Below are 19,206 nucleotides of genomic sequence, written 5' to 3'. Positions count from 1 at the left end.
GGGCAAGCATGTCATGAGACAAACTCGTCGAATCAGTCTTCCGCAATACGGGGCGCCATGGGTCTGTGGTTGAGGCAAGTGTAATTTCCAGGTAATCCCGTTCAGTCTTGCAGTGCTGTTTTTTTCGGATTATCACCGAGATTGCTACTCGAAGCAAGCATTGAGTACTCGGGTACATGAGCAGTTTTGCCGCCGCATGCAATGCGGGGCCAGAAACCTGCTATCAACTTATCTTTTTGAAGGGCCGAAGTCCCCTCGCATCTTCTGGTGGGCGGTGGCTGTGCCATTGAGGCTTGGCCGCCCCGTTGTGAAATTAGTTTCCATTGTTGGGTGGTTCTGGCAACCATCTCTTAACTTCCCGTATGTACCTTAGGGCAGGCTGATGCGGTCAAGTCTACGTAACCTTTTCATAGTGTATGTATTTGAATTCTACGAACATAGAGTGCTGCGGTACCCCTGATATACTGGTATCCCTTCGAACTCAGCTCGCAAGAGAGAGGCCCCGTCACTCATCTCGACATCATGATAATTATGCAACATCTTCAAGGTCTCAGCTCTAACATCCTCGGAGGAGCTACTCAGAGTAAAGACTCCATCGCTCTGCTCTGCTCCCATAAAGTTGACATCGCTCCCACCAGACGCAGTCAGCGGCCCTTTGATATCATCTGCATTGTCCTTGACTTTGTCCCCCATCTTGGAGTTCTCAGACTGATGCGGCAGAAAAGTAACCGGCATAGCCGCATAGGACACCAACCCTCAAGATTGTTCGTACAAGATCATCTCCCTTATTTACGGCGTCAAAGTTGTATACAATGAATGAACTTTTGCTCCGACCTATGCCACAGATCCCACGGTCTACAAGACCGGCTGGGAAGAATCTCGCAAGCGGGATAAAGTTTCTGGTCCTGATAGCGAGATGTGCCATCCATTCGCCACAGGACCAAACGGGGAAGATGTACCAACAGGCGTGGACCCAGCCTCTGCGCTGGAGGAAGTTGGGGCACTTGTGCAAGGTAACGTAATCGACTTTGGAAGAGCATCTTCTTCGGATATGGCGATGCTTTTGTGTGTTAGACTTGGTTCATATGATTTGCCTAGATGCAGAGGACGGCTTCCCATTCCGCCGAGGTATCTTGGCTATGTAGCAACTGATTGGGCTTAGAGGAATAGACGCAATTGATATTGTGAATAACATTCTTGCTAGCGTTTTCGGCGTGATATCGGGAGGTTAGCTGCTGAAGACGGCACCCATGATGATCAGTTACAATGGGTTGGAGTTTAATGGCTCTGTATAGGTAGGTAGCTGATATGGTGCAGAGCCAGGACAACTTATCGCAGTGATAGACTGAGATACAAGTACCTACTTAGGTAGCTAAGAGGAATGTTCAACAGCAAAAACCCCACGAAAAGGTGATATACGTACTTTACCGTAGGCAGCATGGAAAAGCAAAATATTTGAAATCCTTGGGACCTGGACGTTAGGGACACTGCACAAGTGAGCATCTTAATGCCTGAGAGGGAACACGTAGCAACTTTCAAAGGTGCTTGATTTGCTTTTTGCTGTTTACAACTAATATTACACTTTTGGGGAATCTTGGTTCGTTTGTCCTTAACGATATTTCTTCATTAGGCCATGTCTACTGGACCTGAAGCAGCCATCCATCGCCCTCCTTACCCATCGCACTGACGCCGCCCCAAAAGACGATACTCTTCCCATCTGCAGCATCTGCGCCGAAGCAGCCTCGTGGGCCAGGGTGTGCCTTGCCTTCCGTCTTGACTTCCTCGGTGGGAATTAGTTCCACCTCTGCCCAACTAAACTCTCCAGAATCCACACGGGGTAGCTTGTCACGTATTGCATCCTTCACGGCGGCTGCGTTGAAGCCGTGGGAAGGCAATTGAAGAGCCCAGATGTCGGTATAGAAGTCCTTGTCGGTTGAAGTGCTGTTCTTGCCAAACAGGTAGACGAGGTAATGTCTGCCAACACCAGTGTCGACAGGCACGAGAGCGCCACCTTCGCGTGGTCGGGGACCAGGTGTAAGTGGGTTGGTCGGGAAGTTGACAGTCTTCCACTGCAGGGCGTCGGGCTTTTCGCGGTCCTCGGCGTTGGACTTGAGGTCCATGTAGTGGATGGCACCGCTCATGTTGGAGTCCGCTCCAATGGTGTAAAGCACGTTATCCACGAATGCGGCGGCAAGAGGGGGTTGGGGAGAAGGCGGCAATGCAGTCCAGGCTAGAGTGTCAAAGTTGTACATCCACGTCTCTGTAGATGCCTCTTGTCCATGAGCGGTTCTTCCTCCATGCAGGACCAGGAAATCTTGAGCCTGTTCGATAAAGATGTGGTGGTCGAATCTCGGTGTGATGGTCTTGCCAATCTGGCTAGCTCCCTGGATCTTGGTCCACTTCAAGCTCTCAGAGTCCCACAGCCAGAGACAAGTCTCGTCGATGGGCTTTCCGCTAGCATCAGCACCGCCATTGACGATGACAAACTGACCGCGGGCTGCTGCTGCATGTCTTGAGCGCGGGGACGGGACGTAGGTCTTGCCGGTCTCTGCGTCCTGCATCGCAAACGCGGGATAGCAGGCGTAAGCTGCGACTGGCTCTCCTTTGGTCATGGCTGGCAATGAGAGGACATGGAAGTCGGTAGAAGCCAGCTGACCATCTGCCGTCTCACCACCAAAAATGCACGCCTTGTGATTGACGACGGTGACTGAGTGATGGGAGCGTGCAAGGGCGCTATTCATTGAATCAGAACAGTTCACTCAAGCTGGAGAGAAGTACTTACGAAGTGTCGAATGCGGGGGACTGGGTGGTGGCAACCTGGGATAGAGACACCTTCAGTGGCTGGGTCGGGCGTGCCACTGCGACGGCCGCTCCAACTTCGATGCCGGTGGACACGACCTGCTCGGCGACAACAGCGGCTGCTGCGATTTCCGCCATGGTGGTGATGTCTGATTCTTGTCGTACGAAAGGGCGAGTATTTTCGTGATGTAGGTGATGGTACGTAAGCGGCGAGAGCTTGCTTGCTTGCTTGGGAGTCTCGGTGGTGTATGAACTCGCAAGTGGCAGTTTACAGGTGTGGTGTATGAGGGTGAAGTTGATATAAGGTAAGGTGACGCATTACCCAACAAATTTGACAGGTGAGGCTGGAACCGTGTTGCATCAGCGTCGGCTGCGAGGTGATTGTCAGGAACAGCTGGGGAACGTAGATGACGTAAGGTACTTAGGTTTGTAGCTTGGGGACCCTGCCTTCCGCGTAGGGCATGACGTCACGTGGCCGAGCTCTTTGATCGTCCCTTCCCATCTAAAACTGAGATTTGAAGGTTGTCCAATATGAACCTACTAATTACGGAACTGATGCAGGGACAGACCGAGGGTTTTGACGATAGACAAAGGATGAACACGGGCACTTCTCCGCTCCGGCCCGAAGCGTCCTGCTCTGGCTAGTCAGTCACCTAAATGGCTGGAGGCAACTGCCAACGTACCAACACCATCATCAGGTATTTTGCGAGCTGGTGGACGCTTGATGTTGAAGTGGGTATTTTCAAGTCGTAATTTAGAATGAAAACTAATTCCTTCTAGTCTGGGAGCCAAGTCTCATGTGCTGGTGGCCCGAATGTAGCTTTGAAGCGGCGCTCTGATGCCTGCTCGGTTCTCGGCACCGGCCTCGGAAGGCCCTTCGGTGAGGTAGCCCTGACCCACAGCTTGTCCGGCCCGCAAATCCGGACCCTTCAATCACCTTACTGGGATAAACGCCAATGCACTCGACCTTCGTTGCCAGACAGGAACCAACAGGCATGTACCCAAAAGACAATTAGGAGTTTTCGGATTGTACTTCTCCAAAATTCCCCACCGAGCGCCAGCCTATCGCCACACTCATAGCCTTGACGCCAGACCAATGAATTTCCACCCTTTCAAGTCAAGTCGTGTTGGTCCTATGCAACTGGCTGAAGATATGACTATCTCGATCATGCACGACTTCAACCTCAGACTAATGTCGGGGATAGATGTTTTTAAGCTAGTCCTTAATTCTCAGGCGAACCCCTGTTTCAAGGAGGAGCACCCTATGGCGCTCACTTACATTGGTTTATATTCCGCTCCAAATACATGAATACAATTTTGATTCAAACTACTCTTTCGTAGCTTGGTCGTTTCCCCTCTCTGCAAGATTTGACGATGGTCAGCCTTTGGCAAGCAAGTTGCCTTCGGTGGTTATGTTGCAAACTTGCTTCTGGTATGTCAGCAAAGTCACATCTCGGGCGTTGAATAGAGTCGAGTAGACTTACAGCCCTTCTTGCTCTGAAATCTGTGTAGAAGCTATACCAGATCTCTCTTCCCGTACAATCCTCAGTCCCATTTCTTATCACGCAGTCTGGTTGGCTCTCCTTGATCAAGCTATCGGGCGACTTCAACCAAGGTTTGTGCATCGGCCAATCAGAGAAATGAAGATACTTGGCTTCTCTATAAACAGCAGCCGGATTCCAGACCTCATTGTCGTTTCCGAGGTAGTAATCTTGATGATCGCCACCAAAAGACCGAGTGAGCAGGGCATATGGTCGGTGGGGGAGGATCATGGCGCTGTCCTTGTATAGATCGTTGATAATCTCCATGTCATACTCTTCTCTTTCGGCATGTTCTACCTTAGCCACTATTCGGGCAAACTCGGCAACGCTGGGCTGTACGAGCATGATATGGGAAGCAACTATCTTCTTCTCTGGGTAGAGCCAGTAGGCCCGTGGAACAGCCACTGTGGCTGGCGGAGAGAGGAAAAGTTCGTCAATATTCTGAAGCAGGGTAGCATCAGAGTCAATAGAAAGAACCCGGTTGTACTGTGTCTGATTGAAGGCCAGGAGCTTGGTAAAAGAATCAGCCCATGTGGCTATTATTGTTGAGCCGTCAGCACATGGATCTGGGTCTTTTGTCCTAATCAAGAGATTCAACTCACGATCTGAACCTTGCCTATGCTGGATAGTAATGGGAACGAGTTTGACGCCGTATACATCCCTCGCACGAATAAGAAGGGTAGCATCTTCGGTGGTCTCTCCTCTCGCCAGAGGATCCAGCATTTTGGAGGGGTATAGTAGGACGCGATCAGCCTTACTTTTGAGGTGCTGCAACCTCTCGAAAACCATGACTGAATTGCAGAGGTATGGTGTATTAGTGGCGTACTGTACGTATGCAAATCGAGACCAGTCTACATTTGCATGGCTCGTCACGGTCTCGGCTTTAGTTGATTCCCCGACTTCGGGCTGGGTCGGCGACGAGGTAGAAACTCGTATTAATCTCGAGGCTTGGACAGAATTGTCGATAATGAAGACCAAGAGAAGCGCTCCAATAATGGTCCCCGCCAGCCAGCGAAGGCGTTTCGAGGCCACGACCTCGAGAAGACTTGGCCGTTCTGTACGGGAGGGTGGATCAGTTCCGACTCCATCGTAGTCTAGGCCCTGAGGGCGGTGCCATGGTGAAAGGAGACGTTGGATACTCATTGATGGAAAAACAGCCAGGAAGAAAGTGAGCGAACAGACAGCGCAAAATGTTTCCACAGCGTTGGTCGTGCAAGCCTACACCTGGAACTAGAAGACGAAATTGTGTCGATGCGACAGATCTAACTTTCGCTAGGAAGCCAGCGAGATTGCGAGCCAAGATGCTGAGCCGTCATGAACCCTGTCGTGTAATAACAAGAGTGGGTTCGCTTTGCCATTAGTGAGCTAGCTCCATAGGTAAACAATCTACATATGGATGTGTAATACGGATATGAAGGATTTGGTCCTTATGATGGATAAGAGTAGACACAGAGACGAAGAGGCTTTTTGCCGCCAGTGGGATTCTTGCCGTCAAACAGCCCGAGGAAATGAAGGCATTTAGGAGAAAGAAAGAGCACACTAAGAGAAACATTGATCAATGTCGCTATGAGACTATCGGAGGGATGGTGGAAACGAGTGGCTGTCGAGATTGCGTCCTTTGACTGAACGAAGCTGAATTTCGATTTGTTCGCAGTCTGGGCAGGATTCTCAGGAGAGCCCAACTAGCCAATGAGACTGAATACCGACTGTTTGGTTCCGCATCAATAGCTCATCCGTTACCTGATGGCCGCAGCAAGGTCTCGGAAAACAGAACAATCATTTTGAATACCTTGTTCATTGCCTGATGGAAGGGGGCTGCACAAGCCATAGACGTGCTCGGAGGCACTTGTTTGTTGCAACAAACGCACCGCCGCAAGCAAAGCACCGCCGCAAGCCTGCGTGTGAATGCCCAGGAAAACCCCAGAAGCTAATATGTCGATGCTCGCCTTTTTTTCCCTTCTTTGCTTTTGGTCCCTTTCTTTATGTTTTACAGCTGAAGACATCGTCCTACACTCTGTCTAGTGAGGCCATTTCCATCAGTTGCAGAGCCGTGGATGTCAACTTCGACAATGGCTATCAACCTATCGCTCGTTCTCTCACTAAAACTCTTTTCTTCCCGATCAAGCAAACTCTCTCAGGCGCAAACCACGGTCCCATTCGAAGTGGCATGATCTTCTTCAACGTTTGGACCAGATGGTCCATTACAAGCCTTCAAAGTCAATATTAACGCAGACTCAAAAGTGGCCTCATATCTGGGGCACACTTGATCATCGCAACCGACTGTTAAAATATTAATAGTTACAACAGATGTTATTCCTCAGAAGGAGGCACGTTTGAAATATATCGACGAAAGCCCAAACTCGATCGTGGCAATTGGCGTTGCTCATAGCTACAAATCACATCGACGGTACATCTCTTCCGCCACAGAGGATGATTACAGAGCCCTGAAGACTATTTAATGTACCTTTGACTTTGTGGCAATTTGAAGGGCGTCGAAGACTTTAACCCACAACGAGATTTGATCCGGGCAGTTTTCAGGCAGTTTGATCTCACATCAAACAGCTCACAATGTTTCCACGGCTCTGTTCTTGGCGATTCTCTCTTACCAATTGAAATGTTGCGGCGTGTAACAGCTCCTTTAACAAGCAAGGGCTGGTCCCCGAGATCAAGACTACACTTCTTGGATTGCAAAGTTCCTTGACTGCCATGAGAGATGCTATGCGTGCGGCGTATGGGTCGTTCCACGTCATGGTGGGCGACAAATCTCACACAACAGCGGCAGAAGTCATGAAAGAAATGTTTGCAGTCGGTAACAAGGCATGCGTTGTCGCCGTAGCATCGCTTAATGCGACTGCCTTATGGCTTTATTGGAACTTAACGAGGGGTGTTCTTGGCGGATGGTAGCAGATTGGATTTTGAAAGTGATATGTGTCATAGAAAGAAAAATCGGGTCCAAATGAAATCCACATGCGTTTCCAAATAGCTGCCGGTGTGTTCCAAACCACCGGATTAACCCCTAATGCTAGTCTAGACAGATGACGTACTTTTGTGGACAAGGAAAGTCTTACTAAAGTCGTTATAAGAAACTGCCTAACATCCAAAATAGTAGACCGCTGGACTAGAAAGAGCAATATAGCCTCTGGGATATTGACTATTTGGCCTAGGTAGTTTTCCTAGGTGGTTAAACTGGGAGCATTTACTCCCTGTCTTAATACCATCTAAGCCTGGAATCATCCGGCACAACGCCATCGCACTCTGAGTAGTTCAACGGATCTTGCTGACTTACAACAGAACATGCATTGAAGTCCTCGGGATTATGATTACGACGAGTATTGGTTTCAGAGGCAACTTAGGAAAAAAGGAAGTTTGCCGGCCGATGCCGGTCGATCTCCGAAAGAATCACCGAAATGCCTTCCGATTCCGGGGCCCGACAGCCCCGGGAATACCGCAGGCGACGAATAGTCAGCTTCTCAATCTGGAATCGTACCCGAGTGCCGAACGACTTCCAGATCTGCACCTTAGGGCGGGACGGATGAAGACTTGGCCGTGCACTCCGCCCCAAACGGGCTCAGTCTACGGACCTAACAACTACCTTAGTCGTAGGCAACCTCTCGTTATCTCAAGTTTCTTCGTCATTACTCGATCGAAGCCTTCCCATCTTCCAGACTTACAGCAAGTCGAGACGTATTAAGAAGAGATCGGACCAAACTTGTTGACAGATGCTCCTTATTGCTCCTGGAAAAAAAAATACAAACCGATGGCGCCCTGATTGCGGGGTCACCCAACGCACACTGAGTCGCAACAGCAGATTGCGTGCTCGACGCCCGGGATAGCAACATTGCAACCACCATTTCCAATCAAAGCCGTTCCCGATAGTCTCTCTGGTGGTCAGCTCACCATCTGACCGGTCTTGTTCGATATGAATTGCGTCATTTGTCCCTATCTCTTCGTCTCATGTAGCGCCGAACACCAATGATATTGTGAAATTCCAGGAACCCATAAGCCGGGACCGTATCGGCTGGTACCGCTGGGCTGTTTCTTGGAGAAAGTCCGAGAGGCAACGCAATCGAATCCCTGTCAGCATGCAATCTTTGGGACGAATGCCCCTCATCGGATATCCTCCGACGTCGATGGCTTGTGGGAGGGGTATTCTATTTAAGCCCATGGGGGCAACTACAGGATTTCGGGGTGTCGATTTGTGTTACACCAGACTTGGGCTTACTTCAAGAAAGGAGAAACAACCTAGCTAAGGAATTCAAAATGGCCCCTTCAGCAACTGCGACAGCCACCGTGAGCGACCCGGTCAATCTCCCGGTGAACAACCTCCGATTATACGCCGACGGCTCCGGAGACTACAAGGAACTCTCACCCACAACCTATGACAAGGACGTTGAAGCCAAGGGAGGCGACGGCCATGAGGGTGCAAAGGTCAGTATTCCCTGAAGGACTCAACACATCGTGCTTGTCTAGACGAAGGGCTGACTTGGTTGACGTAGTATCCTCACTACCTTCCCACATGGAACCCCGAGCAACAATATCCTCCCCTGCAACCCTTCCAGCACTACGAGCACGGCAGAGACGCAGACCCTAGCTACCCTGATCTGCTCCCCAAGGACGCACATGTAACCGACCTCACGCCCTCGACCGGTACAGAAGTCAGAGGCGTCCAGCTCAGCAAACTTAGCAACGCGGGCCGTGACCAACTTGCTCGTTTCGTCGCAGAGCGCAAGGTCGTTGCCTTCCGCGGCCAGGACTTCGCCGATCTGCCCATCGACAAGGCCCTCGAGTTCGGTGGGTACTTTGGCCGTCACCACATTCACCCGACTTCAGGATCCCCTGAGAACTTCCCAGAGGTTCACCTCGTCCACCGTGCGGCGGGCGACAGATCTGCAGAGAAATTCTTCGCCACAAGGACCAGCTCTATCGCGTGGCACTCTGATGTCTCATACGAGCAGCAGCCTCCTGGCACAACTTTCCTCTACATCCTCGACAAGCCTGAGACGGGAGGCGACACCCTGTTCTGCAACGCCGCCGAGGCCTACAATAGACTGAGCCCGCTCTTCCAGGAGAGACTTCACGGTCTGCAAGCTGTTCACTCTGGCGTGGAGCAGGTTGCTGCTTCTGTCAAGAAAGGCAGCATCAAGCGTCGCGAGCCTGTTGCCAACACACACCCCATTATCCGCACACACCCTGTAACCGGCGAGAAGGCCCTTTTTATCAATCCTCAATGTGAGTCTAATCCACCAGGAATCATCCCATCCCCATTGACTGACCAGTTCGCCAGTCACGCGTGAGATTGTTGGTCTCAAGAAGGAAGAGTCCGACGCCCTGCTCAAGTTCCTGTACGAGCACATCGCCTGGGGTGCTGACTTCCATGCCCGCGTGAAGTGGGAGGAGGGCACTGTTGTTGTCTGGGACAACCGTGTCACCCAGCACTCTGCTCTGATTGACTGGAACAATGGCTCAAGAAGACACTTGGCCAGAATCACACCGCAGGCTGAGCGACCGTATGAGACACCCTTCAAGGGTTAGAGTGCTAGAGTATCAAGAGGAGTTGCGGCGTGTACATCAAAGACCGACGCGGTCTGTAGGGGCAAGCAAGCCTTCTAGCATTGCAATTGCAAACCCAGGCACAGGCGACTTATAGTTATGAAGAAATGCCAAATTGATTACGAATTACTACTATTTACTCTACCACTGGTCAAGATGCTAGGAAAACTTCTGATATGAGATCATTTTGAGGCCTTTGCGAGCCCCGTCAATGGAACTTGGCAGAGTCAATCATGGGGCATTGCTGATGTGGCAGACAAATTATTGTGCTCCCCCACAGCTACGTGTCTCGACCGGTCCATGTAACGTTGAGAGTTTCTAGGAGCGGCCTTTTCAATGAAGGGAATCGTTCGGGGCTTGTTTTGCCCAAGGTCAATGTTCAAGAGTTGGAACTCTTTCTCATTATGGCCAGAGCCAGACATCACTAGCGGATGACGAATCGCTGTCTGCGTACCGAAGGGATGGCTACCTTGCCTCGCGTGGAGTCGAGCCTTGAGCTAAGGCATGTCTCTTGAAGCTATCTTGAACCTGGGGTCTTTTTTCTGCCCTTGGCAAGCCACTACCAAAGCCTAAACCATACTTACGGTTCACAACTTTTGGATGAGACAAAGATTTTGATCAAGAATCGACCTAATGAGTGATCGAGTCAACCACATCCTTGGCGTTAAGTTGCATAGCCCATTCGAGGGGATCGGAGAGGCTGGCAGTTGACGCGGGTTGTTTCGTCCGCTGTTATCTGATTGGCCAAATTCTCCCATTTCTGCCCAAGATTCTGTCGCAATTCCATGGCCCCTATCACGCAATATTTTCTACAAACCCTTTTCGTCAGCAAACATGTGGGTGCTGATGCCGCTTGAGACTTGATAGGGACGGGGCATGGATTATCCCCGCCATCAACTGCACTATCCACACATGGTGATTGACTCGTCAACTTTGCTGCACTGCATTGCGCAGCTCTCCCTTGTCGGCATCTAGACCCTTACGCACCCACCACCCAATCACTCCCGTGGACCCAGACGGGACTCCTTCCGCTTAGCTAAATGTTCTCTAAAGTAAGCTTGAATTTGTCCGTTATAGCGCTCTTTGCCCCAGGCGATGACTGCCGCCCAGCAATGGACGACGACATTCAACTTGGCCAGGGCCACTCTGGATCACACCCCCCACGCCTTCTAGCACAACTCGTTGGGCCATTGCTACGCGGCGTCATTCATTCAAGCTATTGCACCATAGATAAGAAGTACTATTCGTTCAAGGGGGCAAATCACCAATGAGGTGATCGCCTTGGATCATCGCGACACTCTGAAGGCTTTTCTCTCTCCGCGAAAGCCCCCTGTCATTCAACGTCAGGTAGAGGGATTGAGATGGGATCGGACGCGGATACCAGAACCAGATTGTCGGGTCTTAAAGGATGGAATGTATAAAAGTCCATGCATCTCCACGGACCGGACCATGTCCCCGGTACCTGTGAGATTGTGATGCTTTGTTGAGATTCTGGAAGACTTCTGCAGGACTTCGCATAAAGCCTGACAATTGGCTTGTCAAGTGTTTGCCAGTCACGTTCCGCCATGGCCTCTACCGGTGTGGAAGGGCCCTTCAGGGACTCGACCAAAGAGATCAACACCATTCAGACACAGGCTGCCACCGACACTTCGGCTTCGTCCTTGAAAGAGCAGGTTGCCCAGCAGTACGGGTCCACAGACGAACATATCTTTTCGGATCCTGGCATCGCCGACCACTGGCGCAAGATCTATGAGAAGGTAAGAGACAAAGTCAAGTTGAAAGTTCGGTGTACTGATTCTATCAAAAGGCTTCCTACGAGAATCGCCACCGTTTCGACCCTACCTACACCTGGTCGGCCGAGGATGAGAGAAAGTTGGTCAGAAAGGTACAATTTGTTTCCACCTGGGCCTAGGAATTGCGGCTGAAAACAGGTGCTAATCTGGCTGGGTGTAGATTGACAGGAAAATCATGGTGTGGGCTTGGGTAAGAACTCCGTTCTCTGAGATCATTGACAGACCGAAGCTTACGATATCTCAAGGTCATGTTCTGCGCTCTCGATCTCCACCGGCGAAATATCAACCGCGCAATTTCCGACAACATGGTATGAAGTGAACAGCGTAAACTCAATCACCCGTCAAGTCGCTAATTCGAACGACAGCTGCCGGAGCTCGGCATGACCACGAACGATTTTAATTACGGACAAACTGTTAGTGCACTCACGCGAGGAGATTTTGGTAGGATCCATAGGCTGACAAGTGGTTCAGATCTTTCTTTTATCATTCCTCGCTGCGGAGTTGCCTAGTGGTCTCGTTAGCAAAAAGCTCGGTGCCGATGTTTGGATTCCTTCCATCATGGTTGGTTGGTCCATCACGGCCGGATGCCAAGCTTTCTTGTCGAATCGTGCCGGATTCTACGCGGTGAAGGCTCTGCTTGGTCTTCTTATGGGCGGGTTCATTCCGTAAGCTTTGATCCCGTGGTTAATATGCAGGCATAGGGTTTACTGTACTGACTGAATGCAGCGACATTGTTCTGTGGCTCACATACTTCTACAAGTCTAATGAGCTGCCTCTCAGGCTAGCATGGTTTTGGACAGCCCTCAGTACTGTCAACATTGTCGGCTCTTTGGTCGCTGCGGGTGTTCTTCAGATGCGAGGAGTCGCAGGTTGGGCCGGTTGGAGATGGCTGTAAGTTTTCACTGAGACCAGGGATTTGAGTACCAAGCTGACTCTGTCTAGATTCCTTATCGAGGGAATCGTGACCTTGATTATTGGACTCCTCTCTTGGGGCTTGATGCCACCCGGTCCTACCCAGACCAGAAATTGGTTCCGTGGTAAGGATGGATGGTTCACCGAACACGAAGAGTCTATTATGGTAAACCGCTTGCTGCGGGACGACCCAAGCAAAGGTGACATGCACAATCGGTACGAACCCCTTCTTCTACAGCTCCTCATAAGTACACCAGCTAACATGTTGAAAAGCGAAGCCGTTGGGCCATCACTTCTGTTCAAGGCGATCAAGGACTGGGAGCAGTGGCCTTTGTACCTGATTGGCCTGGTCGCTTACATCCCGCCATCCCCACCAAACACGTATCTGTCGTACATCCTGCGCAAACTAGGCTTCTCTACGTTCCAGGCCAACCTTCTCGCCATTCCTTCTCAATTCCTGTTCGCCATCAACCTCTTGATCATCTCCTGGGTTTCCGGAAAGTTCAAGGAGCGCGCCATTGTCTCGTCCATCTCCAACATTTGGATTTTCCCCTGGCTTGTCGCACTCGTGGCCTTACCCGCGAATACCAGCACTTGGATTAGATATGCTTTGTTGACAGGTTTGCTCAGCTACCCTTACTGCCACGCCATCTTGGTCGGTTGGAACGCCAAGAATAGCAATGCTGTGCGAACGAGGGCTGTCAGTGCTGCGCTCTACAACATGTTTGTGCAGGCGGGCAATATCGCGGCTTCAAACATCTACCGAGATGACGACCAGCCGCTGTACCGCCGCGGAAACAAGATCTTGCTCGGGATCTGCTGCTTCAACATCGTCCTGTTTTACTTCGTCAAGGCCTTTTACATCTGGCGTAACAAGGTCCGCGACAGGCGGTGGAACGCCATGACTAAGGAGCAACAGGAGGACTACTCCCTCAACACCACTGATGAGGGACAGCAAAGACTCGACTTCCGTTTTGCGCACTAGGCAACTTTCTAGGTTTTGAAGAATGCGAGGTACATGGACTTTGGGCTCGCAGCCTAGGGACGCTCGAGCATCGGAGTCTACCTCCTAAATTTGGATGTTGGAAACGACCTGGAGTCGACTACTAGCGGAGAGTGCCCCGTCGTAAAAGATTATACATCGACACTTCTCATATCTTGAGAGCACGTTTGTAGTGACATCGAGCAATAACTCATTTCAATCAACCCCAAGACGTACTACCATTCAACTTCAAAGAACGTTGTAGTGTTATTATACAATGCACGCAGAATTTTCGAGTCGGAGCACTGGCCAGTTACTCATGCTTTTGCCAGACCATTTTCGATATCAAGGTTGACTTGACTCGAAACTTCGTACTCTCACAGTCCTCAGAATAGCTCAATCTTCTCCACAAGTATCCATTGAATGGAGATGGCTTGCAGATAATCACATGGCAATCGCGCCGTACCTAGCTTATATCCACCTCTGCTAAGCCAACCATGGACGGAGCTTACGATTATCGGTTAGCTGAATCTCACTCAACAAGTCGTCGTTGGCCAATGATATTTCAGCAAGAGCACTGGTGGTATTCCAGCACTACTTCATGATGCAAGGGGCTGAATCCTTCCAGGGGCTAGGCACCAGGATTTCGATTTCATCTTTTTGTCTTTCCATCGTCGCATCGTGTCGGAAAAAGCTTCCTTCTCGTGTTTGACCAACAGCAAATGAGTCTGTCTTCAATGACAGTCTGCACCAGACTGATTCAATAATGAGCATACTTCCTGGTACCAAAACATCATGGACATCATTCATATCGGTGAGAATTGTTCATTGTCCGTAGACTACTTTGCCTGGATCTTGACGTAGCACAACGAACCACCATATCCTAATGTCGCGTCATTCTGGCAAACAGCGGTTGATGGCTACATCAACAGTAATGCAACCAATTCTCGAGTCATTGATTGGAACAAGTGGGCGCGCAACAACAAAAATGAGCTGGCTGACCAAGTGATTAATTCGGCGATCTGTCGCAGTTCGCTTTGCCAGTCGATTGGGTCCGAGATCGATAGTGGTCTGGCGGGGTATGGGGTCAGCAAATGATCGAGGAACACTATGACAAAATGCTAACACCTGGCAGCTTCTTGCTTCTTACGGCATTGAGTGTATTTTGCTCACTGTTTACTGTGCTTTTGGGATTCTGAATTCCTTGAAACGCGGCATAATCTCACCCAATCCGGTCGACATGCTTCACACGCCATCGTCTTATAATAAGACACGGCTACTATTTTCTCATGTTAATGAGGCTATTAGAGGCAAAAGATATGAACTTTTTATCGCCGCCGCTTCCCTCTCTCTTGAGATCCAAGCCACTGTCATCTATAGCCAAGTCACACCCATTTCCTACCAGTATAATTCATCTTTACAACTCATTGTCTCAGCGCTCAGTTTTTATCCACTGGCGGCAATGCTCCCATTCATCCTAGATTCCACGCGTCGTAGTTGGATGAAGGGGGCTGTACTCACCGGCCTCTTCGTCATCCATTCCTCAGCATAGATTCTCTGCACAAACAATGCCCAAGTCCACTATTACCACAACGAAGGTGTCTTCAATGCCTGCCCACAGAACCATCCTTCGTAGGTTGTCGTCGGAGCTGCTATGTTCACAATGGCTGTGATGATGTGGATGCCACCTCTCTTCGGTCTATGCCGCAGTGTTGTGCTCTGCTTTTATCGGTGCAACAATCGCAAGATGTGGCAGGCAAAATGACTCAACAAGGTTGCCAAAGGAGCTGTCATTTGGTATGCCAGTGTCAATTTCATCTGCATGTGGGGAGCTTGGATAATACTTGTCGTCTTCCTCGCTGGTGCTTCAAAGAAGACAGAGAATGGTTGGAGCCTGTGTCAGGCACTTGCCATAACCCCTTGGATACTGGTCCTGGTGGAGTTCGTACCCATCTTATGTCGTAGGTTCACTGTCGCCTTTGCGCTAGATCCTTGCTCACATTTTGAAGCCGGGGCCGAAGCTGGACACACGAGTCGTCTCCCCAGTGAGTTCGACGTAGTGCGGAAGGAGGCGGTTATCCACCAGCAGGAAACAGACGGATTTTTGAGCGGAGCGGGCGACTGCGACGGAAATACCCCTTGAGATTCGGTCTGGAGGCTTCCTCTTCCGTATACGACATCCTTCTTTCAATGACCATGCGACCTCAAAACTGGGGTCAAAGTCACACCGATCGAAGGGAAGCGGGGTGATTTCTCTGATTACCTTAAGGTAGGTATTTATGGTACCGGCCCCATAGTACTTTCGGACCGCCGGCGTTGGCCTCAATTTTGCTATTCCACCTTGATTAAAGACGGCGAAAGTTTTTGTCAATCAATGCATTCCATTTTGTGACGAGACCTCGGCCCAAACTCACTTGCAAGCAGGAAAACTTGAGAATTCGTATATCTACATTTGCGTATGCGAATGAGAATCTTGAAATCGACTCAAGGCGGGCAGTGAGGGATCCGTAGAGACGTGGCGTGATTTCGAAGTCACAAAAGCTGAGCTAAAAAGTTGGACGCAAAATCGAGAGCCAAATCGCACTATTCTCGTACGCAGGATTCTGGAACAATATCGCTCATGCATTATGAGTCTGCAGTGCTACGCGTACACGATTTCGTGACTGGTAATAAAGAGCAAGGCTTCTCACCGAGCCGCCGAGATTCATACAGGCTGATAGCAGCACCTCAAGTTTTCACCCAGGTAACATGTTCTCATTTTGACGCTGAGAAGTGACCCCTGCACAGGTCTGAACATTATGTGACCACACTCTCTTATCTGGACCACCCCAGCTGACCATGCTGAGGTTCCAGCGGGCGCTTCCGCAGCGGTTCGCCTTGGGAGGCCGCCCCAACCAAGTAGGTTGCATGCTGCATGCTGCAGGCAGAGCACCTCGATCTTCGTCTAATTCTCTGTCTATAAAAGTCTTTGTTCCAGACAAATAAGATGGTAGCACTTTTCCGCCAAGGGCATGCAGTCCATCTCAGCTTGCAATCTTTGAGGAAGCGATGAGGTGGAGCATTAAAGTTCAATACTCTTTTCCTGCGTAGATATACCTAGTGTTGTTTATCTTTTGGCAGAATGGAAGAGAAGTCAGCAATTCCGACTGGATGTCGACCCAGTCCTACCAGAGGTTAGTAGCGTCCCAAAACGGTTAATTGGATGCGACCAAGTTAAACTCATTATTCCATCAACAGTGGCACCAGAGGAGCAGATGTATGCACAACGGGTGGACTTGCAATCCAGGAAACACAGCGAAAGGTCTTTCTACACTTTCGGAATCCTCCGCCCGCTTTCAACCTTTTTAACATCCCCGTACTACCTACCTGAGGAAGAAAACCAATCCGGTGTTGAACACGACGAAAATGCAACCAACGGTGATGCCTTCGTTCACCTGCGCACCTACCTTCCAGGGGTTGGCAGCCCCATTCGATATGACGTCAAAACCTTGAAAGACCTCGAATCATCCCTAGATCAAGTCAATTCTTGCCGTGTCGGTGGCACTGTCATATTTCTCAGAGGTCATCAGCCGGCACGGTGGCTGAACGTTATTGGGCACAAATTATCTCTCGAGCCAGAATTTTACCGTCGGCACCTTCACTTCTCCACCGCAAGTTCCACTTTCCAGGAACAACACTACTCTGATGCGTCTTTGCCGTCATCCAAAACTCAAATGATGCAGTTGAACCTCACAACGCTCGGCACACGCTTCGCCCCTGTTATCATGAAACGATCAGAACAGGAAGAACAAAAAAAGCTTTCCAGTCTACGAAAGCAAGTTTCCAGTCAAATGAAAGGATATCTCAAGACCCGGGACCGATATGGCCCAGAACTTGAGCATGGTATGTCGATGGCTAGGAACTTCTTTGTGCTTGATCATCAGAATGTTTCATTGGAGCAAGTGATATCCATATATGTAACAGAGAGGCCCTGCAATTCCAGCCATTGGACAGGTAAGTTCATCAGCATTCTTTCTGTTGGTTATGATCATGATTTCTGAATGTGGCAAAGCAATGATATTGGCATTGGGTTTGGGCCTGAAGATGGAGGTCCCTGGGACTCAAAGTTATTGGAACATATAGGCATGCCAGTAAAGTATTGGGCCACGACTCAACATCGGCCTGGCATGTTTTTTGCCGACGAGAAAAGTCTAGGGGACCTACGATCAAGTTACCCACCAGCAGACGACGATAGAAATTCCACATCACAGCCCGCGACCTCCAGGCTATTATACGAAGCTTTTGACACACTTCTCGATAGTGACACAATGGTGGAGGATACTTATTACAGCCTGAGCATTATTTTCAGGTTTGCGGTGGCATCCGAAGCACAGTTTCTCGACAAGTTGCAGCATCTGCTTGAACAAGACATGCAACCCGCGGTCCTCGCACAAACAGACTTTGATAAGAGACTGACGATGTGGAACTTGGTACACAACAAGCAGATCCTTGATCGGCACGTCCAGAATCTGGAAGAGATATGTGACTTTCTGGAGGCAAAAGACAGCAACAGTTGGGCCACGGCCAAATCAGTTGGTGTGCTAGAGAAGGCCGGCATGGTCAATAGACTGATAGAACGCGACTACCAGAAGATGAGGCGCCGGGCTATCAAGTTGAGTGAGGACTACTGGCAGAATACATCGATGCTTGCAAATGCTGCTATGATTGACGATTCTCAGAGGGCCATCTCTCAAGGAGAAATTGTGAGAAAATTGTCGACTTTGGGGTTCTTCTTCTTGCCATTGTCATTCTCGACATCGATATTCGGCATGAATCTGCAGGAGTTGAACGAAGGCAGCTATACGAAACTTGGTGTTTGGATAGCCATTGCTGCAGCATCTCTCCTCCTCGCCTACTTGATGCTTCGATGGTCCTCTCATCGCCAGACGATGCTTGGATCGTGGCGAAAGTTGAGAGCAGTGTACAACCCTAGCAATGTGTAGCAAGGGCACAAGGAAGATATACATAGTGTCCTGGTCATTTTTCGTTTCGCGCTCTTAGCTATCATTCTATATAAACTGCACTGTTGAAGACAATTTTGGTCCGGATTTCCTCGCCCATGAGTTCATGAATATTGACGTAACACAGAGCATTACCACAATATAAGCAATGACTGTGTTTCCCTATCCGTAACCTACTTTTTGGTATAGTGGAAAGGTCGATAAAGGAATGATAGATCCTCCTACAGACGATGCGACTGTAAAAGAAGCGCCGGCACAACCTTAAAACCCCGGTACTGATTCAAAGATGAAGAAGAACAGAGACAGATGTTGAATGATGCATCAGCGGCAAACCTACAACAGAACCCAGGGCTGCTCACATGGACGGCCATACACCCAAACTCAAAGAATTATAATCCGAGGATGGGCACTATCCAATGCATGCGCATTGAGACAGATCACCCATACCACAGATGGCCTACTACGGGAAGTAGGAGCGCCCCTGATGCAAGAAGAGGCTGGCGTGTTTTCGGTCTTCCTCCTCAGGAAACTGCGTCGAAACGATTCCCATCAGCTTTTTTGATGACGCTAGAGCACTGATTCCCCCAACTCCGATTCCCAGGTACTACAATTAAACTGTTGTTGGTGGA

General features: G+C 49.9%; 7 protein-coding genes across 7 annotated transcripts; 5 read left to right on the top strand and 2 right to left on the bottom strand.

Annotated features, from left to right (window-relative positions):
* Nucleotides 1-1,637: 1,637 nt before the first annotated feature.
* CORC01_11627 (kelch domain-containing protein) lies at nt 1,638-2,937 on the bottom strand (the record flags this gene model as incomplete). Its single annotated transcript, XM_022623250.1, has 2 exons — nt 1,638-2,733; nt 2,783-2,937. 2 exons carry the CDS (start codon nt 2,935-2,937, stop codon nt 1,638-1,640), a joined length of 1,251 nt encoding a protein of 416 aa, XP_022470238.1.
* Nucleotides 2,938-3,594: 657 nt separating this feature from the next.
* CORC01_11626 (glucose N-acetyltransferase) lies at nt 3,595-5,129 on the bottom strand (the record flags this gene model as incomplete). The annotated part of the gene is made up of 3 exons (XM_022623249.1): nt 3,595-3,690; nt 4,284-4,876; nt 4,943-5,129. The coding sequence occupies 3 exons, from the start codon at nt 5,127-5,129 to the stop codon at nt 3,595-3,597; spliced, it is 876 nt and encodes a 291-aa protein (XP_022470237.1).
* Nucleotides 5,130-8,600: 3,471 nt separating this feature from the next.
* CORC01_11625 (TfdA family Taurine catabolism dioxygenase TauD) lies at nt 8,601-9,872 on the top strand (the record flags this gene model as incomplete). The annotated part of the gene is made up of 3 exons (XM_022623248.1): nt 8,601-8,768; nt 8,837-9,569; nt 9,625-9,872. The coding sequence occupies 3 exons, from the start codon at nt 8,601-8,603 to the stop codon at nt 9,870-9,872; spliced, it is 1,149 nt and encodes a 382-aa protein (XP_022470236.1).
* Nucleotides 9,873-11,455: 1,583 nt separating this feature from the next.
* Nucleotides 11,456-13,580, top strand: CORC01_11624 (major facilitator superfamily transporter; the record flags this gene model as incomplete). The annotated part of the gene is made up of 9 exons (XM_022623247.1): nt 11,456-11,647; nt 11,698-11,775; nt 11,844-11,873; nt 11,929-11,991; nt 12,049-12,096; nt 12,155-12,348; nt 12,410-12,574; nt 12,626-12,811; nt 12,869-13,580. 9 exons carry the CDS (start codon nt 11,456-11,458, stop codon nt 13,578-13,580), a joined length of 1,668 nt encoding a protein of 555 aa, XP_022470235.1.
* Nucleotides 13,581-14,817: 1,237 nt separating this feature from the next.
* On the top strand, nt 14,818-15,129 carry CORC01_11623 (uncharacterized protein; the record flags this gene model as incomplete). Its single annotated transcript, XM_022623246.1, has 1 exon — nt 14,818-15,129. One exon carries the CDS (start codon nt 14,818-14,820, stop codon nt 15,127-15,129), a length of 312 nt encoding a protein of 103 aa, XP_022470234.1.
* A 149-nt stretch (nt 15,130-15,278) lies between these two features.
* On the top strand, nt 15,279-15,542 carry CORC01_11622 (uncharacterized protein; the record flags this gene model as incomplete). Its single annotated transcript, XM_022623245.1, has 1 exon — nt 15,279-15,542. The coding sequence occupies one exon, from the start codon at nt 15,279-15,281 to the stop codon at nt 15,540-15,542; it is 264 nt and encodes an 87-aa protein (XP_022470233.1).
* Nucleotides 15,543-17,884: 2,342 nt separating this feature from the next.
* On the top strand, nt 17,885-18,559 carry CORC01_11621 (uncharacterized protein; the record flags this gene model as incomplete). The annotated part of the gene is made up of 1 exon (XM_022623244.1): nt 17,885-18,559. The coding sequence occupies one exon, from the start codon at nt 17,885-17,887 to the stop codon at nt 18,557-18,559; it is 675 nt and encodes a 224-aa protein (XP_022470232.1).
* Between the last annotated feature and the right edge of the window lie 647 nt (nt 18,560-19,206).

This window comes from Colletotrichum orchidophilum, assembly GCF_001831195.1.
Source record: "Colletotrichum orchidophilum strain IMI 309357 chromosome Unknown Scaffold_129.1, whole genome shotgun sequence".
Taxonomy (NCBI): Eukaryota; Fungi; Ascomycota; class Sordariomycetes; order Glomerellales; family Glomerellaceae; genus Colletotrichum; species Colletotrichum orchidophilum.
Note: the sequence above shows the minus strand (reverse complement) of the source record. Positions and strands in the feature narration are given on the sequence as shown.